The 26,882-nt window shown below is 49.4% G+C and overlaps 1 protein-coding gene across 4 annotated transcripts in view; it reads left to right on the top strand.

Moving 5' to 3' along the window:
- ARHGEF7 (Rho guanine nucleotide exchange factor 7) overlaps window positions 1–26,882 on the top strand; it is a 951,496-nt gene that overhangs the window by 707,821 nt on the left and 216,793 nt on the right. For all 4 annotated transcript variants that reach the window (XM_078657529.1, XM_078657531.1, XM_078657528.1 and 1 more), the window contains one exon: window positions 20,486–20,579. In XM_078657529.1, the coding sequence (XP_078513655.1) occupies window positions 20,486–20,579 (94 nt within the window). The remainder of the gene's footprint in view (window positions 1–20,485; window positions 20,580–26,882) is intronic.

Below are 26,882 nucleotides of genomic sequence, written 5' to 3'. Positions count from 1 at the left end.
ATGGCAACCGAGTGAAGTGCCGGCGGGATGTAAACTGATATGACGTTGATGGGTTTGCCTTCCCACTGGCCATGTATTGCTGCAAAACGGCCCTGGTCGTCCGTCTTACAGTGTTGTATCATAAAGGGTGAAGCCTTTCTCTTGAGTATCCCCGTCCCTCGGGAGCCTGTCGTGAATTCAGCATGCACGGCCATCACGTACCCGCGTCTGTCAAGCGCTTTACACGCTTTCCCCGTGAGGTGTGTTTCCTGTAATAATATTAAGTCTGGGCTTTGGCGCTTAATTGCCTGCAATACTATACCCCTCTTTATTTTATCCCCCAGACCCCTGACATTCCAAGTGAGTAAACGCAGGGGGGGCACTTCGGTCGCCTTAGGCATGTCCCTGGTGGGTGTAGCAGTTGTCTGATGAGCCATTGGATTGAGTGGGTAGTGTCTCAGCTGCCCCATTGGAGGCCTCTACAGATATGGTGTGTTGCTTGTGTAGGCGTAAGGATAGTACGTGATTTAGCGTGGTCGTGTGCTTCGTACCGTGAGTGGTGACTATGAATGCTAACAATAGAACTAATAACATGAAAACTGTCTTCAAAACTCCCTGACCCTCCCCCCTCCCTGCTTCCCTGCTACACGGACAAGTCCCCGCCCGCTTCCCCAACTTTGCAGAGTGCATATTCCCCTTCCCAACTGTCTTACTTGCTCGTGGGGGTAAAGAGTCCCGGAGCCCGGGGCTCAGTCCATCTTACTCAGCGGCACCCCCTCGTGAGACCAGAGGGTATTATCTTCGATCTCTGAGGCGCTCCCAGCCTACCGGTCGTCATCTGCGGTTATAAGGTTCCGTCCGTATGTTCTTCATTTCCTGGCCCAGTGTCTGATACTCTTTCTTGAGTCATCTCCAGTTCTGGACTCTGTGACAATCGGGTTTCTTGCTGCTTGTTCCGTTGTCCTCTGTTGGATCGGCGCGGCCCCTCCACTTGTCTCCAACCATCAAGCCAATCCTGTGCCGCCTCTGGTGAGTCGAAGAACCACGTCTTTCCATCCGCGACCACTCTCAACTTAGCCGGAAATAACATGGAATATGGCAATTCTTGGGCCCGTAGTGCTTTTTTAACTTCGACAAAGGTTTTCCTGCGTCTCGCCACTTCTGCTGTGTAGTCTGGGAAGAAGGCTAGTGTGGAATTTTGTAACTTAATCGGAGGTGAGACTCTGGCAGCCTGCAGTATCGCATCTCTGTCTCTGAAATTGAAGAGCCGGGCCAGTACCGGTCGTGGCGCAGCGCCCAGTTTCGGCGGTCCACCAGGCACCCTGTGAGCTCGTTCCACGGAAAAGAATTGGGACAGGCCTTTGTGTTTCAGTCGTTCCTTGATAAGATCTTCTACATATAAGTCCATAGCTCTCTTCCCTTCCGATTCTGGTATGCCTAAAATTCGAACATTGTTTCTTCGAGAACGCCCTTCCTGGTCATCAAGCCTTGCTTGCAGTTGCTTAGTGATTGTGTCCATTCGCTTCATCGCTATCTGTAGTTCCGAGGTGTCTTCTACCAGCGACTTTGTCACAATTTCCACTTGTGCCACTCGTTCAGACATTTTATGGAAGTCCGCGCGTAGCAAATTAACTTCTGTGGCAATGGTTCCAACTGTCGTTTGCACACTTGAGAGCGTTTTCATAATGTCCTCCAGCGTAACCCTCTTAGTGCCCTCCGCGTCTTGACCTTTCCCAGGGGACACTCGGGAGTCGTGTGGCTGCTGGCTGTTCTTGTCATGGATGAATTTGTCTAATTTTCCTTGCGTCGAGATGTTCCGTGAACCCTTGCCCGCCATGATTTGGTGGCGTATGGGGGGTCGCCGTAGGGGGTAGGACGTTGCAGTAGAGCGGTCCACTCTAATCTTCGGCTGTGGTCACTTCCCGGAGAATCTGCCTCCACCACTTATGGTCACTGTGATCAATAATACTAGTTTGGTGTCTCTCGGGCCCCACCTCGGGTGTACGTCTCTGGAACGCCTAGTGTCTTCACCCAAGAGCAGTATGCCCCCTGTCCCCTCCGGATCTAGTTATTGAGTGTCAGGCAATCCTCACAGGCGGGCGAGCTTAATGGCGTCTCTTTCCCCTGACCCTGTAATAGCAGGCACTGGCCTTGCGCTGGTCAGTTACTCACTTTAACGTAGGGGAGCCTACGGTGCTGGCCTTTCCGTGAATACCACCGTCTGTGCCGACCTGCGGGTTGCTGCTCTGGGGACCTGTCCTCTGAAGTTTGTTCGGCTTCCCCAACTCTTGCACCTGGTGTTATTCCACGCTGCCCGCATCTACTTTGCCGGGGGCTTCTCTCGGTGCACGGGTTTGCACATGAAGTTCACACCGCACTTACTTTGTCTTGCCGCAGGGTACGTGCTGGTAATGGTCGCTGCTAATAGCAGCAGCTATGCGCTCTCCAACAAAGGCGGCTATGTCCGGCACCTGCCTGCGCTGGGCTCGCTCAGCAGCGCACAATCACTGTTTGCTCCCTGGTTGCTGCTAACTCGTCGGGTCTGGCTGGGCGTAGTCGGCCTCTTCTCTTGAGCCACCGCGTCAGCTGGTCTAAGATCACGTCGCCTCTGCTCCTGGTCCTGTGACGATGGCGTCTTGTCCCGGATTCACTTTCGCAGTTCCACGCAGGGCAGCCTATTCCCTTCCCTCCAGGCCTTGGGTCGGTTACTTTTCCTCGCCGTCCGGGTGTCCCCTCTCTTCGTCTTGGCCCGAGACGGAGGGGGGCCAGGGGTGTGGGTCCCCTCTCCGATTCAGGTCCCGCTGTCCGGCTGTGGTGTCAGCTTCTACTCGGCCTCCGGTGACCGGCCAGTCACGAGGTCCCTCCGCCGGGCAATCTGTGCTCCTGCCAGGGCAGGCTCCAATTCCAGCCCGATGCTTCGTTGCAGGTTGTAGGCCCCGCCTCATTCACCACCGTGGGTCACTCCCTGGGCCTTGCTATGGTACAGCGCGCTCCGCGATTATTGGGGTCCTACCTCCAAGCGCTTCCCCCAGCTTCACTTCCCGCAGAATTTTGTAATATTATTTTATTGTACTTGGTTTGGGGTTCCTCCCGGAGGATCGGTCCGCACCCGGGGAAGGCAGCCGGGTTGGTCTTATTTCCGCCCGGGCTGCTGATCACGCCAGTCCGGGGCTGTACTGGGAGTGTAGGCCGCACTGCGTACGTTGCTGTCGGACCGTTTCACCTCGTCGGATTTTCACCGGGATCGGCTCGTCGCATACCCGCCGGTCTCCGATTGCAGGCGCCGCCTCTTCAGGTGGAAATTCTCGGATTCGTTCACCGGATTACTGGAAGTAGCCTCAGGGCTCAGGGAGCTCTCTGTTTAGACTACCGCCATGCTAGGTCGCTAGCCACGCCCCGGAGACCTTGTATTTGATGCAAGGGGATGGACGTGGGGAGACATTGAAATAAATGTAAAATTTTAGGGAGGATTGACATCTTAATGACATTGAGTCTACCTAGCCAGGAGATCGTTAGGGGATTCCATCACCATACATCCTCCAGGACTGCCCTCCGACACTCCCGCCAGTTTACTTGTGTCCAGAGAGGGAGTCAGCTGAAGGCCAAGGTAGCGAATGGAGTTGGAAGCCCATTGATACGGCGCAAGCTTCTTAAGTACAGGGATCTCCTCCTTTGGGATCGTGAGATTCAGGGCCCAAGATTTGTCTTGAATAATTTTAAGGCCGGAGGCCCGCTCGAAGAGCCTCAATAGAGTGTGGAGAGCTGGGAGGGACACCTGAGGTAGCGTCAGGGTGAGGATAAGGTCATCAGCAAAAAGCGCTACCTTATTTTCGCGTCCTCCAAGACGTATACCATGAATGTCCGTTGCCTGCCGTATCAATTCCGTATCAATTCCTCTAGGGGTTCAACTACCAGGGCAAACCACAAGGGTGAAAGGGGACACCCCTGTCGAGTACCCCTATGAATGGAGAAGGGCGCCGTGAGACGCCATTTAGCCTAATCCTGGCCTGCAGGGCGAGATACGGTGCCATGACCCTGTTGATCATCTTCGGGCCGAGCCCTATCTTATGTAAAACCGCTCGCAGGAAGACCCAATCCACCCGGTCGAATGCCTTCTCCGCATCTAGCGATAGGAGGCAGGCCGGTATATTCCAGTGGTGGGCCTTCCCCACCAGGTGTGGAATTCTACGCACGTTATCCGCCCCCTGCCGATTGCGGATGAAGCCAACCTGATCCGGGTCCACCAGCCCCGGCATGTGGGGGTCCAGGCGTTTCGCCAGCAACTTAGTATAAATTTTGAGGTTAGTGTTTAACAGAGCTATGGGGCGGTAGGTGTGATAGGTCCTTTCCCGGTTTAGGGATAAGCGCTATCTCCGCCGTACCCATATCAGACGACTGCCCATCTGTATCAGTGAACGATTTGTACAGCCGTAATAGGTGCGGTAAGAGCTGCGTTTGAAACATGCGTTAGAAAGACAGGGGTAGGCCATCTGGGCCGGGCGTCTACCCAAGAGGGAGATCCCTCATGGCCTCCGTTATCTCCTCCTCAGTGATAGAGACCTCCAGGGTTTTTGCATGATGGGGGCGTATCGGCGACCATGGAAGGCGACTCAAGACATCCGCCACCAGGTCCGAAGACGGTGGCTCCGCCTTGTACAATGCAGTTTAATAAGCCCAGAATGCCTCACATTTATCCTTTTCCAAGGTAACCCTCACCCCGTCCGACAGCTGGATGTTAGCGATATGGTTCTTGGCCCCCTGCGCCTTCAGACGCCTCGCCAGTAGCCCGCCCACCTCGTCTCCCGCCTCGAAGTACCGCTGCTTCAGCGCCAACAGTGCCTTTTCAGCCCTGTTTGTGCGCAGGATTCTCAGCTGACCCCGAAGATTAGCAAGCCGCCGCCTTGACGCCAGTGAGGAGCGATCCTGGTCCCGCTTTTCAGCTGCTTTGATATCTTCTGTAAGGTTAGTCTCTAAGAGTCGAGCCTCTCGCGCCCGCGCAATCGATAGGGAGGTAATGTGACCGCGGATCATAGCCTTGAAGGCATCCCACAACACCGGGAAGGGCGTCTCCGGAAAGTCATTGTGAGCGAAATATGAGTCAATGGCAATCTGCAGGCTGTCAATGTCGGCTGGGTCCCGGAGAATACTCTGCGGCAGGCACCACCGCACTTCGCGGGTGGGGCAAGCGGCCGGGTCCTGCAGGAGCAGCTCGACATCGGCGTGATCCGAGAGCGAGATGTCAGACATGGAGGCCCCTAACATGTCCCGTATCAAAGTGTGGGAAACAAATAAATAATCTATACGGGAATACGAGCGATGTACAGGGGAGTAGTACGAGTAGTCCCGCAGCTCTGGGGCATGGTTTCTCCACACATCCAGCAAGCCCAAGAGCGTAATCTGATTGCGTAGGGCTAGCGACATAGTCCCCATCCCACTAAAGGAAGATGCACTATGGTCTTTATTAGGATCCCATACTAAATTAAAATCTCCCCCAATATTATCGAGGAATCGCCCTGCGGCACTTGGTCCCTTAAGAGAGTTAGGAGGTATTTGTCCTGCATCTGGTTGGGTGCGTACACATTACACAATGTAAATTGGCATTCTCTTCCAGGGGATACTCATCAATAGTCATAAGCACTGAATAGTCCCGCCCACGTGCGGGACCCCGGAGCAATAGCCAATAATATGCATATATCTACATATATATATATATATATATAAATACATATAATACGCATAAAATAACCATATATATATATAGATAATATGCATATACATATACATATGCAGCCCAAAATAACCATACTAGGCTAAAAAAAATGCCATAATAGCCTGTAAAATCTTTACATTTGCTAAATAAAGACATATAAAACACATTATATGATAATGTAAAGAAGAAAACACTGCCTAGGTTTTCTTTGAAACACAAAACCTTTATTTTCAATGGTAAAAACAGGCAGATAATAGAGGCAGCTTTAGCCTAGATAGGCTGCATTGTAACAACAGAAAAATCTGGCGCCGTGCCTTTAAGACCTCTGTGAGCTTCTAGGCTCCCATCATGCACCACAGGTGACAGTTAGGTCAGTTCTTTTTTCCGGCTCCTTCTGTGAGGATCCTGGAGCATTGCGCTCGCCAGTTGGTGATATATTTCCACTTTCTTCTGGTATTTCTCTAATTTTTTCGTCTTTACTCGACGTCTTTAGTCATCATCTGACTAATCCAACAATTTTTTACTGTTTTTTGGCTATTTTTCCAGTCACAATGCCGGCCTTATTTGCTAAGTGTCCGGCCTGTGGTAAAAAAATGGCTAAGACAGTCCCTCATTCGGTCTGTGTAGCTTGTCTACCTTCTTCTCACAAACCAGAACTTTACTCCCACTGCAGCGAGCTTTCATGTAGAACTTTGAGACAGAGAGAGAAGAGCAGGCTTCAGTCCCTGTATGACAGAGGAGAAACTGTGAGTGGAAGAGAAGATGTTCACTCCAAGAAGCTTTCTTCTCAGCGTAAGGACAAAGGGGAGAAGAGAAAACATCGGTCCCCTTCAACTTCGAGGGACAGATCTTCTTCCAAGGTACCTGTGTGCTCAAAATCGGCATCGAAATCACCGTCGCGGCATACGTCGACGTCGAAGCATCCCTCGCGGTGGAAGAAGAATTCGCCGTCGAAACAAGGTGAGAAGCGACATGAGCGTAGGCGGTCCCGGTCTGGCTCGCCTACGACTGCAAGAGGACGGGACTCAACGTCGTCTCATCGACGTCGACGGTCGCCGTCGGGAGGGAAACATCAGTCAAGGTCGCCGTCGAGAGGTGCCATGACGTCGACGTCGAACCGGGCAGTAGAGGTTTCGACGTCGAAGAGCCCCAGTCATGCGACTTCGAGGCACACAACGCCGAGAAAATCATCGCCGTCGAAGCGCCTCACGTCGACGCCGAAGAGGCATTCGTCGTCGAGGAGGCCGCCGCCGAGGAGGCCGCCGCCGAGGAGGTCGCCGCCGAGGAGGTCGCCGCCGAGGAAGTCGCCGTTGGAAAAATCGACGTTGAAGAGGATGTCCTCGGCGTCTCCTGCTGCAAAAAGGCCTAGAACGGTGTCCAAAGACCGGTCTAAGGTTTCTGAGAGGTCCTCTTCCTCACCTGAGTTGCGGATTGTACAAATCTCTCCAGAGCCTTCGAGAGCGCCTTCACCTACAGGGGCTAACATCTCGCCGCGATGGCTGGGTGAGCTTAGAGACTGGAAGATAAGAAAAATTAACCTTCCAAGGTCTTGTCCAAGTCTCCGGTGTCTGCTAGATCAAGGTCACCTCTGGTACGGGTGGTACACTCGGCAATACGACGTGAGCGTACTCCACCGAGAAAGTCTCCATCGGAGAGGAGGCGAGCTTCACCATCTCCTAGGTCTTCTCGTCGTCACTCCTCCAGAAGACGCGATACTAGATCTTCGACAAGGTCTACAAATTCGAAGAGGGACTACTCTCCAACGCTGTCCTCAACTCCTCCGAGTAGGATTTCACCAATTGATGACGTGATCATCTTTAATGAGGTTCTCTGTTGTGGTGAAGCGAAACTGCATATCGAGATGCCGGTCTCTACTGCTAAGACAACGGTCATTTTCGAGACCTTACATCAGAAGTTGTCATCAAGGCCTTAATTCCTCTGGTTCCGGGTCTGTTGGAACCTGCGGAGCACAAATTCTTAACCCCGGCATCCTTGGGAGCAGTTCCTTCGCGGATCGTAAAGAAATATAAGGCACCGGACAATGATCCTTTATTTCTGAGGTCTGAGCCACAGCCTGATTCACTCATCGTCTCAGCGGCTCGTAAGAATCAGACAGGAGCGGCATCATCCTCTGTGCCCCCTGATAAGGACAGCAAAGCTGTGGACTCAGTAGGAAAGAAAATGTGTGCCACTTCTGCTTCCTACATGAAGGTTGCCAGCGCCTCCACTTTACTGGGTCGCTATGACCGTTCTCTTCCTTGTCTCGCTTTACAGAAAAACTTCCAAAAGAAGACCAGCAGGATTTTCTGGAAATCCTTCATGAAGGTGGGCTAGTGGCTAACCAGGTGATTAGTGCAGCTGCAGATGCTTCCGACTTGTCTACACATGGCTATGCCCATGGACTCTGTGCAAGACACTCAGCTTGGCTAAGGCTTACGGGTGTTAAGCCTGAAGCTCAACACCGAATTCTGAATTTGCCGTTCAATGGTAAATCGCTCTTTGGGTCTCATGCTGACGATGAGATGTCAAGAATGAAGACGGAGCTCGATACTGTGAGAGCTGTTGGTCTTAAGAAGAGAAAGGACAGCTTTAAGAAAAAATACCGTCCTTATGATCGGAGACAGGGCCAGCAGAGGGTTCAAACCCCTCAATGGTCGTCACAGCAGAATCCGGGAAGATCTCAGTTCTCCCAGCGTCGTCCTGGTAGAGGAAGAGGGGGCATTTCCAGACAGTCTGCACCTGGAAACAAGCAGCATCAACAAAAACAGTGAGTGCTTGCTTCCCCTGAGCCCGTTACCCACTCCGGTGGGGGGAAGTGTTCGCTTTTGTCTGGACGAGTGGAAAAACATCACAAACGACAAATGGGTGCTGAATATTGTGCAAAATGGATATGCAATCAGATTCAAGTCTCCTCCACCTTCCATTCCTCCTCAAAAGTCTGTGTTCCATCGACTTCATCTTTTGAAGCAGGAGGTGTCTGCATTAATCTTAAAGAAAGCCATCGAGGAGGTCCCGAGGGCACATCGTCGACAAGGCATTTACTCCCGATACTTTCTAGTTCCAAAGAAAGGTCCAAACAAGGAGTTCAGGCCCATACTAGATCTCAGGCGCCTCAATCAATTCATTCAGCGAGAAAAGTTCAGAATGCTGGCGTTACATCAAATAATTCCACTTCTGCATCAAAGGGACTGGATGTGCTCCATAGATCTTCAGGATGCTTATTTTCACATCCCCATCGCCCCAAAGCATCGAAAATTTCTAAGGTTTTGCATACAAACCAGTCATTACCAGTACGCAGTCTTGCCCTTCGGGCTAAAATCAGCTCCTCGCACCTTCTCAAAGTGCATGGCAGTCGTAGCGGCTTTCCTAAGGAAGAGACACATTTTCGTCTATCCCTATCTAGACGATTGGCTGCTAAAGAGTGCGTCCCCGAGTCTGCTTCAACAACATCTCACGTTCTGCATACATCAGCTGCGGAGGCTGGGCCTGCACGTGAACTTCAAAAAGTCTATCCTCAACCCCACACAGAGGATACACTATCTGGGCGCACTTCTAGATTCAAAGGACGCAAAAGCGTATCCTTCGGAGGAGAGACTATCCTCTATTCTCCTCAAATGTCAAACCTTACTAAAGAATCCTCGACCAACGGCCAGACAGATCTCGTCTCTGCTAGGATCCATGGCGTCTTGAATTTTCCTCGTTTCGAACGCCAGACTGCACATGAGACCTCTGCAGCAGTCTCTGGAGGATCAGTGGTCCCAGTTTTCGAACCGTTGGGAAGACAAACTGTCGTTACCTCTGTCAGTGCGGATCTCCATTCGATGGTGGATGCAGCGAAGTCATCTGATAGTGGGAGTGTATTTTCAAGAGGACATGCCCAGACGATCGCTGGTGACAGATGCGTCCCTGCAGGGATGGGGCGCCCATCTGGGGCCCCTTCAAGTTCAAGGAGTGTGGTCAGAGAAAGAAAGACTGTATCACATAAACATGTTGGAACTCCGAGCGGTCCATCTGGCTCTCAAGGCTTTCTTTCCAGCACTCACGTCAGCCTCTCTGCTTGTTCAGACAGACAATACAACAACGATGTACTATCTGAACAAGCCGGTCGGAACGAGAACCAGACCTCTGTCGCTGGAAGCGCAAGCAATCTGGAAGTGGCTTCTGGCTCGGGGTATGACAATTTCAGCTGTCCATCTGCCCGGTGTCCTCAACGTCCAAGCGGATGACCTAAGCAGACACTTCGCAGAAGCACACGACTGGGTCTTAAAAGACGAAGTGATAAGAGATGTCTTCCGGGCCTGGGGGTCACCAGAAATCGATCTCTTCGCGGACGCCGACAACGCAAAATGCAGCGTCTTCGCATCCAGGTACCCACAACGAGGGTCCAAGGGGAATGCTCTATGGATAGACTGGTCCGAGAAATTACTCTACGCATTTCCTCCGATTCCACTCATTCCCTTGGTGATCAAGAAAATGTACAAGTCGCAGACAGACATGATTCTAGTGGCTCCGGATTGGCCTCGCCAATGGTGGTACCCGGATCTCCTCCATCTATCCAAAGTGCCGCACAGGAGGCTTCCGTGTTGTCCGGATCTGCTGACGAGAGAGAACGGCAGGGTGTTCCATCCCAACCTGCCGTCCCTGAAGCTAGCAGTATGGTTCCTGAGTTCGTCCAGTATGGACATCTAGGTCTCTCGCAGGACTGCATGCTCATTTTACGAGAGGCAAGGAGAGCTTCTACAAGAAAGACGTATGCTTTCAAGTTGAAGCGTTTTTTCATGTGGTGTGCTGCTGAAGGACATGACCCGATTCGAGGTCAGGAACAGGTACTGTTACCATACTTACTTTCTTTGGCCAAAGCAGGTTTACAGTATTCCTCTATTAAAGTCCATCTGGCAGCAATAACAGCATATCGAAAGTCCCCTACCCAGGGGTCTTTCTTTCAAATGCCAGTTGTGAAGGATTTCCTGGAGAGTCTCAGGAAAGTGTATCCTCCCGTGAGGGCTCCATCACCTCCTTGGGAACTTAATGTGGTTTTGTCTAAATTGATGGGTCCTCCATTTGAACCTATACATAAGGCTTCCCTTCAACATCTGTCATGGAAGGTGTCCTTTCTTGTAGCTATCACTTCTGCGCGCAGGGTGAGCGAGATTCAGGCCTTTTGTGCTACAGAACCCTATCTCGTTTTCCATGCGAATAGAGTGGTGCTTCGGACTCATCCCAGATTCCTTCCTAAGGTAGTCTGGGATTTTCACATTAACCAGTCAGTGACACTACCTACATTTTTTGCTAATCCGAGCTCTTCAGCTGAAAAAGCTCTGCACTCTTTGGATTTGAAAAGAGTTTTGAAGTTTTACCTTGATAAAACTAAAAGTGTTCGAAAGACTGATCATCTGTTTGTGAACTATGGTCCTCTAAATACGGGCTTGCCTGCATCCAAGAGGTCTATTTCTAGATGGATTGTGTCATGCATTTTGTTATGTTATCAATTGGCACGGAAACAGCTCCTGGGTAGACCGAGAGCGCACTCCACTAGAGGAAAGGCTGCTACTATAGCAATGCTTAACAATGTTCCTGTTCATGAAATTTGTAAGGCGGTTCACACCTTTGCTCGCCATTACTGCCTTGATTCTGATGCTCAAGCGGATGCCCAAGTTGGGCAGGCATCCCTGAGGAATTTGTTTGGGTAATATCTATATGAGTGTACCGTTTAGAGAGTCTGGTATTCGTCCGCAGGGTATGGGATGGGCTTGCTACTCTATTCAGTGCTTATGACTATTGATGAGTATCCCCTGGAAGAGAAGGATTAGTTACTTACCTGTAATCCTAGTTCTCTTCCAGGGGTATACTCATCAAAGTCATAAGCACACCCACCCTCCTCCCCGGACGAATACCAGAACTGTCGCTTTTACATGTTACCCATGCAGTTATCACACTGTTATACGCCGTCCAAAAAAACTGACCTAACTGTCACCTGTGGTGCATGATGGGAGCCTGGAGGCTCACAGAGGTCTTAAAGGCACGGCGCCAGATTTTTCTGTTGTTACAATGCAGCCTATCTAGGCTAAAGCTGCCTCTATGATCTGCCTGTTTTTACCTTTGAAAATAAAGGTTTTGTGTTTCAAAGAAAACCTAGGCAGTGTTTTCTTCTTTACATTATCATATAATGTGTTTTATATGTTTTTATTTAGCAAATGTAAAGATTTTACAGGCTATTATGGCAGTTTTTTGAGCCTAGTATGGTTATTTTGGGCTGCATATGTATATGTATATGCATATTATCTATATATATATATGGTTATTTTATGCGTATTATATGTATTTATATATATATATATATATATATATATATATATATATATATATATATATGTGTGTGTGTAGATATATGCATATTATTGGCTATTGCTCCGGGGTCCCGCACGTGGGCGGGACTATTCAGTGCTTATGACTTTGATGAGTATACCCCTGGAAGAGAACTAGGATTACAGGTAAGTAACTAATCCTTGTCGCATCCCCACTGTGACCCTAAGGAAGCGACCGTCCCCACTCCTAAATGGTTTAGCCTCCCCCTACACAGTATTGCCACACCTGCCGTCTTGGTATCCACTGCAGCCCAGAATTGAAGGGGGTATTTCGGGGCGCCACACGCTGCTCATCAGCTGGTAAGAGGTGAGTCTCCTGGAGAAATATGATGTCAGGACTATGCCGGAGAAGATAGTGCCACGTCTTTCTCCGTTTATTGGGGGAATTTAGACCCTTGACGTTAAGCGTCAAGACTTTCAGTGGACGACGTAGATCCCCAGTCATGGTGGGGTCCCAGGCCAGCCCGCACAGCAACCTCCCAGCGCGCCTCGAGGGGAACATGCAGATGTTAAGGACCCCTCCGTCACCCCACGTATCGCGCATCGCAGCCGCATAGGCCCCCACCCGACACATCCAAAGGACAGAATAGGACAGAAAGAAGAGGCCAGAAAGAGACAGAGATGTAAGAGCAGAAGAGAAGGATCAAAAGGCGGCCAACAGGGCCATACATTCCTGTTCCAGGTTCGGGACATCCTACACCCTAGGATCAGACAATCCTCGATTTGGCACTCCCACCAGAACAGCCAAAAAGAGGGGTAGCGCCCCGTAACCAACTCAACCACTACAAGAGCCCCCCCCCCCCACAATGCAATCAAATGGCCCATAAGGTGGCTGGGAAAGGACTCTCATATTCCCCCCCCCCGGAAGGGAGGGGAGACTACCTCTAGCGCCTAAAGTGGACATAATGCACCCACAGGTGAGTCAATCATGGAGTTTTCGGTTGTTGCTTAGGGCCAGACGCATCCCCCTCCGGGGATCTGATATGCTCGATGATATCCTGCTTTGCCTGTGACGCCGTCTGTTCATCTATGGGCGGTGACTTGCGGCGATGTCGCACCGTGGACCAGTCCGGACGTGCAGGGATCCTCGTCGCGATAGGGGTTCTCGAGGGGCTGGCCGGCGGTGAGGACGGCATGCGGAGTAGCTGGGCTACCTTCCTGTAAGAGTGCACCACTCTGCGCTGGGTCTCCCATGTAAAGATGAGTGCAAACAGATGCCCCCATTGGTAAGGGATTTCCAGACATCGCAGCTTCTCAGTGATGGGTTTGGAAACTCGCCGTCGCCGCAGTGTGTTGGGTGCTAAATCTTGAAAGATCTGAGACCGGTGACCGTCATATGTGAGGTCTGGCTTGGCACGCACCGCCTTGAGCATGGCCTCCTTCTCCACAAAGAAATGAACCCTGGTGAGGATGTCCGGCAGAACTCCTGGGCGCCCAGCCGGGTTCGACACCCAATGAGCCTGATCCAGAGTTGGCGGCGAGGCATCTTCATCCTCCCAGACTTCGTGCAATAACTGTGCCACGGAGGTGAGGGCGTCTTTCCCCTCTGCTCCGAGTGGAACCCCCGGATGCGGAGGTTGTTCCAACGACTCTGATTTTCCAAGTCCTCTTGCTTTACTTATAATTCGATGTTCTGCTCCTCAAGGGCGGCCAGGCGCTGCCATATCTGCTCCTGTTCCTCTGTGCGAGTATCCACAGTCCTTTCAAGACCATCAACTCGGTCACCCAGATCAGTCACCTCTTTCCTCTGCTCTTTGACGCAAGAGTGCACTTCGGTGCGTAAGGAGCCTATCTCCATCTTTAAGTCCGCCATAAAAGAGGCCATAAACGCCAGCGTGACCGGTGGCGAGTCTCCCCCTGGTGAAGGGCCAGAGTCAGTCGGGACTTGTGCAGTCGCCTTGCCCCACATAGCTGCCACAGAGGTGTCTTTGGGGATTGCCCCCGATGCGCCTTTGCCCCCCCTAGAGTGCGTCATCATTGGGCGCGATGCACTCCGCAGCAGGGTCGCCGCCCAGGACACCACCGGCCCACCACAGCACCTACCAGAGTAAACAGCAGGGTTAAGAGGCCAAAGGCACCAACTATAGAAGCCTCCAGCCGGCCAAGGCTTCGCCTGCTAGAGGCAGCGCAACGGGGGTCCCCAGCACCCGGGTAGACCCCCAGGTGAGATTCTCCAATACACAGTCGTTGTCATGTGGGGCACCAATGTGGCAGGCCTCCCTCACGCCACAGTAAGGAGTAGCAGGTGTGACTGCAGGCAGGCCCAGGCCTCCCAATTCTAGCTCCAGCCCACTCAGAAGTCCCTTGTCCAGGGCCGCAACAACTGCACCGAATGCTGCCAGCCAAGGCCTCAATGCTAGCTTGCCAGGTGCCCCACTGTGTACCGCCAGCTGGGGGGGGGGGGCCGCAGATACACAATGCTCAAAGGGAGGCTATGAATACCCCGCACGGCAGGTAAACAACGTGGCAGCAAGATCAGTCCCACTCTTAGTGCAGCACCAGACCCGGGGGGCCCCAGCACCACCAGCGCATCCCCAGATGGGTGTTCTCTTTACGCAGCTATTACCATATAGGTTGCCAAGGTGGCAGCTCACCTCCACGCAGCAGTTCGTGAGGCAGCGAGCGCGCCAATAAGCAACCCCTGCTCTCCAGCTCACCCGGGCTCCACAAGCCACATCAAGGTCTTCCGCCACTGCCTCCCCCAGTCGCAATCAGAGCGGCCACTAGCACCAGCAAGCAGGCAGGTCACTCGAGGTGTGTACCGGGTCCCCCAGTACAGGGCCTGTCCACAGCCCCCGCTCGCCCCAGCAGCACAGGCACCAGACAGTCAGGCCATCAGGGATGAAAAGCCTCGGAAGGCTCAGCGTGCAAGGGCCCCTCTATCTCCTCTCAGGCCCCCTCCTTGTCAGCAGACAGGACGAGCCCCCAGAAGTTGAGTGGGCTCCAAAGCAGCGCCGACGGCTCCAGTCAAAGATCAGCAAACAGTCTTAGGGGGGCCCCAGTTCCCCACTCACCACACAGCGTCAAATGCGCTCTCGAGACTCCCACCAGCTCTCTGTCCCTCATGCGACCAGGTCTCCCCACTGAGGGCGACCGCAGCCGTCCAAGCAAAATGGAGGGCCACCCCCACTCCGCGGGAGAAGAAGATGGCGGACGTGTCCACAGGCCACCAAATCTCCCCAGGCCGCCGGCAATTCAGGGACCCCCGCTGCCGCCTCTCTCAGCTCCTGGCGGCCCGCTCCCCGGTGCTGGCGAACGTCAGCCCTCCACAGCTCCGGGACGGCTCCCGCACTTCTCCGGCGGCTCCGTCCAGATCCGCCGCCAGAGACCGCCACACCGCTGCAGCCTCCTCCCACGCAGGGCAGGACAGCCCGGTACCTGCTCCGCATGGGCACCGCCTCCGGTGCCCCTCGTCACGGCCCACTCGCCAGCAGAGCCCCAAGCCACACCAGGCACAGGCACAGGCAGGCTGCAGGCCCGCAAGATGGCGGCCGGGCCGTACCAGGAGCAGCCACTCGCCCCCAGGTAGGGACAATTTCTTCCCAAAGCAGGGTCCACTGTAGCATCTAACCAGGTCCCAAAGACTTCCACCTGCTAGGGGGCTCAGTCCGCGCCCCCCAGACACTACCAGGCTTCTCAAATCACGCTGAAAACGGTGGCAGGCCGGAGCTCCCACAACACATGCCTCACTCCATTGCTGAGCAAAACCAAAGGAAATGGACGGAGCGTTGACAATACAAGCACTCACTCCCAGTCAACTGATCTGGGTTGAATCCATTACCATTCTTTAGCCCACTCTGCCACCCCATTGCACCATCAGGATTCAAGCAAGCCAGGCCGAAGACGGCTGTAATGCCAGAAACCGGTCCCCGGAAGCTTGTTTCCTTTCCAGTGAAGAATTGGCTTGGTAGTTTGGTCTGCCCTGTTCCCATGATGCACTGGGCCAGGGACAGACTCATTTGCATATAGCCAGGTTCTGAACTGGGATGGTGCAGTGAGCTAAAAAACGGTGATGGATCAAGCTCTGATCTGTTGACTGGGTAGGAGTGTTCTGATTAACTCAGATACTCTGTCCATCACCACCCCCTTTTTGTAATTATTTTGGCCACCATGAGTGTGGAAAGGTATGCTCAGACATGAGTCCCTTGCTCATTGCACCATCAGGATTCAAGCAAGCCAGGCCGAAGACGGCTGTAATGCCAGAAACCGGTCCCCGGAAGCTTGTTTCCTTTCCAGTGAAGAATTGGCTTGGTAGTTTGGTCTGCCCTGTTCCCATGATGCACTGGGCCAGGGACAGACTCATTTGCATATAGCCAGGTTCTTAACTGGGATGGTGCAGTGAGCTAAAAAACGGTGATGGATCAAGCTCTGATCTGTTGACTGGGTAGGAGTGTTCTGATTAACTCAGATACTCTGTCCATCACCACCCCCTTTTTGTAATTATTTTGGCCACCATGAGTGTGGAAGGGTATGCTCAGACATGAGTCCCTTGCTCATTGCACCATCAGGATTCAAGCAAGCCAGGCCGAAGACGGCTGTAATGCCAGAAACCGGTCCCCGGAAGCTTGTTTCCTTTCCAGTGAAGAATTGGCTTGGTAGTTTGGTCTGCCCTGTTCCCGTGATGCACTGGGCCAGGGACAGACTAATTTGCATATAGCCAGGTTCTGAACTGGGATGGTGCAGTGAGCTAAAAAACGGTGATGTATCAAGCTCTGATCTGTTGACTGGGTAGGAGTGTTCTGATTAACTCAGATACTCTGTCCATCACCACCCCCTTTTTGTAATTATTTTGGCCACCATGAGTGTGGAAAGGTATGCTCAGACATGAGTCCCTTGCTCATTGCACCATCAGGATTCAAGCAAGCCAGGCCGAAGACGGCTGTAATGCCAGAAACCGGTCCCCGGAAGCTTGTTTCCTTTCCAGTGAAGAATTGGCTTGGTAGTTTGGTCTGCCCTGTTCCCATGATGCACTGGGCCAGGGACAGACTAATTTGCATATAGCCAGGTTCTGAACTGGGATGGTGCAGTGAGCTAAAAAACTGTGATGTATCAAGCGCTGATCTGTTGACTGGGTAGGAGTGTTCTGATTAACTCAGATACTCTGTCCATCACCACCCCCTTTTTGTAATCACTCTGCCACCCCAGTTCAGACATGGCCATATGCAAATCAGTCTGACCCTGTGCCTCATGGGAACAGTCCAGCCCGAACTGCCAAGCCATGCCTTCCCTGGACCGGAAAGAAGCTTCCCCGGATCGGTTTCTGGCATTGCAGCGGATTGCTTGAATCCAGTGGCAAAGTGAGCAAGGGACTCACTTCTGAGCATACCCTGCCAACTTATGGCAAACAAAGCAAAACCAAAGGAAATGATGGACGGAGCGTTGACAATACAAGCACTCACCCCCAGTCAACTGATCTGGGTTGAATCCATCACCAGTCTTTAGCCCACTCTGCCACCCCAGTTCAGAAATGGCCATATGCAAATCAGTCTGACCCTGTGCCTCATGGGAACAGTCCAGCCCGAACAGCCAAGCCATGCCTTCCCAGGACCGGAAACAAGCTTCCCAGTACCGGTTTCTGGCATTGCAGCCGTCTTCAGCCAGGCTTGCTTGAATCCAGTGCCAAAGTGAGCAAGGGACTCACGTCTGAGCATACCCTGCCAACTTATGGCGAACAAAGCAAAACCAATTGCTGGTCAGGCCACGCCCCTCCCCTCGTGCTGCTATTTTTAAAGGACTTTTATACTGAGCTGAGTTACTGCAGCACATGAATAGAAAGTAAGTTGTTGACTTTTGCACTAATACTTGTCTTAAACTAGCTTTTTAACTGCATAGCAAAGTAGCATATGTACCTCCAAGTAGATAATCTGAAAACGTTTGCACTGTAGGCAGTAATAGCGAAAGATAAGATATGCCTTTAATGGTCATCCTTTTAAGAAAAGTGTCACTCTCCCACAAATGTTTTCCCCATTATCCAACTTTTGTGTACCAAAAATGTAATTTGCCTTGAATGCCAACCTTTTTTTTCCCGGCACCTTAATTCCATAACACTGTTATACTCTGTGTAACTAAGTTGGCTAAACCATCCAGAAAGGAAACACATAGTTTGCTTTCCTTAAGTATCAGTGTTTTCCCGAATATACGAACGTAGGTTTGATTGTCTTTGTTTCTTAGGAAAGGTTTTGTGCAGCGCAGTAACATTGTTTATGTGGTGTTGATATGAACTGTTCATGGTGAATACAATTAATTCAAATGGTATGAGCAGACCTGGTCAGTTAAGCTTTGCTATTGGCAGTAGATTACTGTCTTGAGAGAAATCTGGTGGTTTCCTGTTACGTTTTTGTGGGCATGTTATTCTACAGTGCACCACATTGAAAAAGTAATGTCCTCTTCACAGGAGTAGTTTGTGAAGAGTATCATCTGTTCCTGTGCTATTCTTAAATCACAGTCAATCTAGACAGAACATTACATGCAATTACTTACCCATTAATAATTTTAGATCTCCACTATGCTTATTTTATGATTTGTTACCAAACACCATCCTCCTTGGTTTTCGTCATACTCATTCACTTCTCTTTTACTTTCCTGTTCTACACTTTAGAGGATGTCTTGTATTCTAAAGGTAAGAGGTAGTGCAATGACTTCAAAATGATTTCTTAGATGTGGAACGGAAATCTGTGTCTCCTGCCATTTCCTTTTGCCATTTCTACCTTTACAAAAATAGTGTAATTCCTGGGTGAACTTCAATTGATTGTCAAGTGTACCTCCTTTCTTGCGATCGATGTGTATTACCTAACTGCCATTAGAGTTAAATGAGTTTAACCCCCCATTAAAATGAACATAGTCCCCTTGTGCATCTGTCACAAACTACCCATCTTGTTCCCTCGTTTCAAATGAACTTACTCTTTTCAGGAATTCTGTTGTTAATTTCATGAACATGCCCACAAATGACACGTTATGTGTATGTGCATATGTGTGTATGTATGTATATATATATATATCTATATCTATATATATATATATATATATATATATATATATATATATATATTCACAACGAAAAGACTCCTACTACTTCCGAGTGGCGAAGAAGGAGAGACGGACCACTGCATTCAGGCAAGATGTTTATTCGAACCAAGTTAATCTAGCATGATCAGATGACGCGTTTCGGGCTCGAAAGCCCTTGTTCACATAAAGACTGTATATCTGCTGGTTCTTTTTAAATACTGCTGCAAACCCGCCCTTGTCACAAGATACAGTCACATGATAATGGAGCCGAACAACAGACTTCGTAATGATTTATCATTTGCATCTTATGATTGCATATGCGTCTTTCCATGTGTTGTTGTTTATATAATATAATGGAAAGAACAGCAAATGCATATTAGCTGGTGTCTGTAAAAATTTATTAAATCACTGTTTAAATACATTTCGTGCATGTGAAACCAAGAATATTCTATTCAAAAAAAGGAAAAGAAAGAGACCCGAGAACAACTATATATGGGTGTTGAAGTAAATTAGATCTCCTACACCACACCTATTACTCAATGCTATGTATTAACAAGCATCTATTACTGGATAAATCCATTAATATAAGACTCTCAATTTCTTAATCCCAATGCACAACTGTTCACATTAGAATCCATCTCATGTGATTATTGCCAATATAGATGTTATCTATCGGGCTCTTAAGAATGTGCAAAAGAATGCGTAGCAGCAAGTAAGATATAATTGTGCAAAACCGTGCTAATATAATCATCAAAATGAGAATATAGTGCTTTAGTATGCTAAAAATGAATGTATAAATATAAATATAAATAGGACATTAGAAATGCAAAATTGCATATAGCTAAAATCTTATAAATAACATTCATACATACTAAATGAGCAGTGCAATAGTGTTATAAAAACATTGTTTTGATATAGCAACCATATGAGGTATTGCTTTTAGTTTTTTTGCGAATGCATATGTAAAATAAAATTTCAATTCCAAACACATCAGATATATAATAGCAATCACGATCACAAACTTTGATACTCTATCCTGATGGCCTACCTAATTCATTTTGTTCCATTTTGCAGGGATCACACATATACAGCCAAATTAATTCATAATACATAAATAAAAAATAAAACTATACTGTAGCTCAACCAAACTAATTATATATATATATATACACACATACATATATAGACACACATTTGATGGCGAAAATCAAAGCTTAAACACAGTTGATTTAGGGAGATGAATACCCTATCACTAGATTACAGTGAAACAAACTATGTTTTTGAAGATTACTCAAGAATTAAGCCATACATTTTGTTTCCTCCTGAAGTATTTTTGAAGATGCTTTTTTGTTTGTACAGGAAGCATTTTTCATGGTGACTCCTCTCTATGACTTTGACTAAACCATTTGTGCTGTCCTTCCTGTAGGATCTCAGTAAGAGCCCCAAAACCATGAAAAAGCTCCTCCCCAAGCGCAAGCCTGAGCGGAAACCATCTGATGAGGAGTTTGCATTGCGGAAAAGTAAGTTCTCTCTGCTAGTTGCAGCAATAAAATGCCCAGTATTGAAATCTGTCAGAAGACATAAATGTGAAATATTTGTCTGGTTTGAAATACTTCTGAAAATGTCAAACATGCTTCTCTAGAAGAGAGTTCGTAAGAAAACAGAGTGGAAGTCGCAGACTCCGCACACTTCAAGGTCGTCCAAAAAGCACAAGAAAGAGAGGCAACGAGGGTCTAAGCATCACTCTTTGAAGGAGAAGTCGTCAAAGTCTGTGTCCCCGGTCCAGCGTCGTCATACGGAGGATGACATCTCCCCTTCTCCTTCACCACAGGTGTCTCCCGTGCACATTCTAACACCGAGGGATTCTCCAATGCCGAGGGGCTCTCTGACGCCCAGGGAGGAGTCTCCTGTGCCTCACAACGCTCCGATCCCAGATCCGGTGTCTCCAGCGCCACAACCAGAGCCCGCTCTACGACCTTGATCTATCTCAGGTCAGGCGGCTCCGGATCCATACCCACCTTTCCCGGTTCCAGGTGCGGATCCGTTGCATTTTCTTAATGCGATGTATGGCATGTTTGCCAGGGTGGTTCACCCATCTGACACACCGGTTAGCCCTGTGGGTCCAGTTTCTTATAATTTAGGCGTTCCCATCATTATGCCCTGGCACCATTCATGCCAATGACTTTGTCTTTGCCTCTCCAGACACCGAGGTTCTCAACGCGATTACATCTAAGGAGGGATGGTCCTCTGTTGACTCCGGCTCCGAGGTCCCCGTCGCCACTTCTGGCGCCGCCGACTCTGAAGATTCGATTGGGGAGGGAGGCTCAGAGGCTTCCCGAAGGGGAAATCCAGTAGCAACAGGAGCAGGCTGAGGAGGGGGAGATATTAGACCCTATGGATGATTTTGTAGGACTGCAAGAAGCCAAAGGGCTTGACACATCACCGGAGTGGAAGCTCTCCTCTCCAAAAGCTCTTCTCTCTCAGGATGTGGCCTCATACGATTTAGTCATTAGACATGCTGCTGACCTTTTGGAATTAAAGTTGCCAACGGCACAGGTCAAATCAAATATTTTAACAGTGGTAGTTCACTCCCCTTCTGCGGTGGAGCCTTTGCTTCCTTTCAATGAGGCTCTAACAGATCCGATTTTGGATATTGGGCAGAAGCCAATGTCTGCCCCTGCTGTGTCAAGTACGGTGGCAAGGCACTATAAGGTGGCGCCTGGGGCGCCAGCATTTTTATCATTGCACCCTTCGCCTAAGAGCCTTGTGGTTTAAGCGTCTTGTTCCTCAAAACAATCTGCTGGTTCCTTTACTTCTACTCCAGGGGATAGGGACTCCAAGAAGTTGGGACAATCTGCAAAAAAGGTGTTTTCAATGGCCAGCATGGCTTTGAAATCAACTAATGTCACATGTTTGATGGGGCGTTATAGCCATGCATTGATGGATTCCGCCAAGGAGGTAATACCGAAGTTGTCAGAGGATGTTGAATGTGCTGTCTGACACGCAGGCTGCAGCCTGTCAGGTGATCCTGTCGGCCTTCATACGGCTGACTCGGCTGCCAGAGTGATGGGCTCTTCGGTGGCAACTAGGAGACATGCCTGGTTGAGAGGGTCAGGATTCTCCCCGGACGTCCAGGTCACTCTGTAATACCTTCCCTTTTAGGATCAAGACTCTTTGGAACCACTGCTGATTCTGCTTTACAGCGAATTAACGATAGCAGGGCTACTGCTAGATCCTTAGGCTTGCAATCACAGCCTAGGGGTTTTGGTTTCTGGAGATTTCGAGGCTTTGGGAAGGCGGCTCCTTTTCGAAGCCTACAACAGAAACGGAACTCTCTGTATCAGTCATACAGGGGGAAGGGAAGAGGTCGTCTGCGATGGGCTGCTCACCAACAGGTGGTCTCCTCTGCCCCTGTCCCCACCACTGGCCCTGCAGGGAAGCAACTCTAGATTCCCTATCTTGGTGCTTGTTGGTCCTGTTGCAGGTCATGTGTCCCATTTTCTACAAAATTGGAAATCTGTCAGCTCTTTGGATTTTGAATCTTGTAGAAAATTGGTACTCCCTTACTGGGGTTTTTCTCCTCCTTAGCCTCCTCACCAGGGTTGGTGTTCGGAGGACCATCTGATGCTTCTGCAACAAGAGGTCCAGTCCCTGTTACCCAAAGGTGCGATAGCGATTGTTACGGAGCAGGAGAGGGGTCAGGGTCCAGGGATGCTACTCCTGGTGTTTCCTGATCCTCAAACAGGATGGTCGTTTGCGGCGATCCTGGATCTCAGGGTCTTGAATTTTTACCTCAAATATGAGAAGTTCAAGATGTTGACCCTAGCTCATGTACTTCTGGCGCTGCCGCAGGATAACGGGATGGTGTTTATCGATTTACAAAATGCATATTTTCACATTGGCATCCTGAAGTCGCTTCGGAAGTATCCCCGTTATCTCCACATTATCAGTTTGCAGTCCTTCCGTTCGGTCTAACATCCACGCCTCGGGTCTTTCGCAAACGTGATGGCAGTGGTGGCAGCACATCTCAGAAGGTCAGGGATTCCTCTTTTCCCCTATCTGCACGACTCGCTGCTCAAAGCAAGGTCGCCAGAGATGGTGCTGCATCATCTGCAAATACCAAGTCGACTGTTGTTCAGCTTGGGTTTTTCGATAAATGTACCCAAATCACACCTGGTGCCCTCTCGCAACCTGTTTATAGGGGCGGTGCTGGATTGTACTTTGAGTCGTGCTTTCCCACCTCCCTAGAGGGTTTTAGACATCCCAGCTATGATCCCCATATTTAAAAATTGAGCGGCTGCTCCAGTCCTGAAGGTTTGGTGCCTGCTCGGTCTGTTTGCTTCCTGCATACTGTTGGTCAACAATGCATACTGGCACATGAGAGCACTCCAGTGGTGCCTCTTCAGGCAGTGATTTCAGCACAATGGAGATCTCAGGAAGCTGGTCAGAATCGCCAGAGACACTGCGGCGGATCTGTTATGGTGGAGTGTTTCAGGCAACCTGACTCAAGGAAAGCTGTTTCAACCTCCTTCTCTGGTGACCACATTGATAACGGATGCCTCCACTCTGGGGTGGGGTGCTCATCTGGGGGATCTGGAGATCAAGGGTCTTTCCTCTGGCGACCAAAGATTGCTTCATAGGAATCTTCTGGAATTGCTGGTGATATGTTTGGCTCTAAAGGCCTTTCTTCCCTCCCTTCGCGGTCGGTCAGTTCCGGTAATGATGGACAACCTTACTGCGATGTGGTACATCAACAAACCGGGAGGAGTAGGGTCGTATCGCCTCTGCAGAGAGGCTCTGCGGCTCTGGTCCTGGGCTTGGGACCTCCAGATTTGCGTAATTGCTAATTATCTGGCCGGGATGCTGAATGTGCGTGCGGACAAACTCAGTTGGTTAATACTTGGCCGGACACGAGTGGAGTCTTCAGTCGGAGGTGGTTCATCGGTTATGTGGGAAGAAATGAAGTGCAAAGCTGTCCACAAGCGAACGCTTTTCAGGTGGATCATCTTGTGCATTAAGATCTGCTACGCCTTCGCCAAGAAGGAGCCCCTCTGAAGGTATTAGAGCTCATTCTACTAGAGCTAAGTCTTCTTCTTCAGCTTTGGCTAGAGGTGTCCCTGTTGTGGACATCTGTAAGGCGGCAACTTCTGCCTCCCTCCACACTTTCGCTAAGCATTATTGCTTGGATTAAGAGGTGAGTAGGGACAGCCATTTTGCTTGTTCTGTGCTGCCGGATTTTTTGGTATAGGTAGGTGGACACCTTCCTCCAGGAGCGTGACTGCGTGAGGATTTAATTCAAAAGGTGAGGAATCTACAGGCAGATGTATCCATCAGAAGAACAAGTTACTTACCTTCGGTAACGCTTTTTCTGGTGGATACAGTATCGGCCTGTGAATTCCTCACTGACCCACCCGCCTCCCTGTTCTCTACCTACTTACACCGAAAAGATTTTTGGACATCATTTTCTTGTATTTTATTGCCATTTGCACTGATATGATATTTGTCGCTAGGAAATGTCTATATTTTAGAATTTCCATTTTTCTTTCTTCTTAAAATCATATACTATGTATATTTGTGTATATATTGTATACTGTATATATTTGCGAAATGTTGTCGGTTCAGGCGTTTGCCTCTAAAGCAGGGAAAAAATGGGTGGAGCGGACGTCAGCACGCCAATGAGGTCGTCTTTTGGCTCCGAAGATGTCACACAGAGTCGCGAGTGGAGCCTTGCTATTGTGACGTCCTCGTCGACATGGGAGATCTATGAGAAAAGTTTCCGTGGAAAGGGGTAATTCAAAAGGTGAGAAATCCACAGGCAGATACTGTATCCACCAGAAAAAGCGTTACAGAAGGTAAGTAACTTGTTCTTCAATCCAGACAGGTTGGATTTAGCCTTTGTTCTTTCAGAGACATTGTTTGGTATTGAGTCCGGTAAATTCACACCTGCCTGTCTGTTATTTGAAGTGCCAGTTTTTTTTCGCCGCAGTTTAAATGCCATTATTATCCTACTATCATAATGTGGTGAGATAATATTTGTAAATGTAAAACGGGCACTTTACCTTCCCTACGACTTGGAATATTTGCTTCATTTTATTGCTGGACTCTAATTATAGATATTTATTAGCTTTTGTAGAGCATAACTATCACTTGGTAAGAGTCTCTAGATAGTTAATTCAGGTGCCTAATTAAACAACTGTAAATCGGGTAGGTAGTTGCAGAACAGCCAGGCTTTTATTTGCCTTCTGAATCAAAGTAAGTTTGTCCCATACTTAGATTAAGAAGAAGAAAATTCCAACATTGTAGACCAGATAAAGAGAAAGTTCTACCTCACAATTTCTCATTTCTATATTTGTGAATATTAAACTGAGTTTTTTCAAGTACCTCAGATACAGCACCAAGTTATGTTTGCATAGTTTCTGGGAGAGGAATGGGAATCCTGTGCCGTAATCGCAAAAATAGTTTATTTTCTATTTTAAAAATGTACTTACAAATCAAAGTAAAGGCACTCTTACTGTTTGTCTTTACTTCTATTTTCCTTCTGAAACCTGATCAAGTGGAACTATGAAATGGAGATGTGCAACAAAACCATTTCTGCTACAAATTTGAAAGTTCATTTCAGGCATGATTTCTTTTCCCAGGAAATTTGGCAAAAATAGAGAATAATAGTAGTAAAAAAAACCTGAAACTTTACAGGGCAGACCCACATAAGACATGTAAACAGTGTCCCCATCCTCAACCCTTACAAGTTGCCTCATTGGTTGCAGCTTAAGAGGGCGTATCTCCATACATAATGAGAAATTGTAGATGTTTACCCTCAATTTTTCCAAAATTATATATATATATATCCAAACTCTAAGCGCCCTGTAGCATTTGAGAGCACATGCGACAGCGCTCTGACCATCCGGCCTTCTCTTGCAGCCTGTCTTCCTGCTTCCTTTTGTTTAGTATGCCAACGCGTTTCGAGGTCTCACCACCTCCTCCTCGGGGCTGCCAACAAATAACATCCGCTGTTTGCATAAGATATCACTTTATTTATATACGTCATTGTTCCCATGGGCGTGTCATTTTGCACAGGTTCTCTCAATGCCTCTTGGGATACGAAGTCCGCTATGCAAACAGTTTATTTCCTGATAGTCAGTTCAGATGTGCATTTGTTACTTTGGGCCGTGGGGAGCGGCACCATCGTCAACTGGATGAGAAAAGAAATCGCCAGTGATTTGAGGCTGTAAAACTGAACTGAACCAACACCTGGCAGGTTCTCTGAATGCCAGGGCGGACGAGCTCAGCCGTCGGTGCATGATGGATCACGAATGGCGTCTGAACTCGGACGTGGCGCAAGGCATCTTTCAGCGATGGGGAGAGCCTTGGTTAGATCTATTCGCCACCGAAGAGAACGCGCAATGTCATCAGTTCTGCGCGTTGGAATTTTCAAGGCGGCATTCGCTCGGAGACGCTTTTTGTCACGAGTGAAGTTGCGGTCTGTTGTACGCCTTTCCGCCTATACCACTTCTACCCAGAGTGCTGAAGAAGATCAAGCACGACCGGGCCCAAGTCATCCTTGTGGCTCCGGACTGGGCACGAAGGTACTGGTATCCAGAGCTACTCAGTATTTCAGTCGATCTCCCGGTTCGTCTGCCTCTTCAGGAGGACCTTCTGTCGCAGCAGCAGGGGACGGTCCTCCACCCGAACCTGTCCAGTCTCCACCTCCATGGTTGGAGATTGAGCGGCGACAGTTGAGGCCATTTGACTTGCCTCCTGAAGTCTGTAATGTCCACGAAGTCGGTATACGCCTGCAGGTGGAACAGAATTGTGGCATGGTGCAC

This window comes from Lissotriton helveticus, chromosome 8 (genome assembly GCF_964261635.1).
Source record: "Lissotriton helveticus chromosome 8, aLisHel1.1, whole genome shotgun sequence".
Classification (NCBI taxonomy): Eukaryota; Metazoa; Chordata; class Amphibia; order Caudata; family Salamandridae; genus Lissotriton; species Lissotriton helveticus.
Note: the sequence above shows the minus strand (reverse complement) of the source record. Positions and strands in the feature narration are given on the sequence as shown.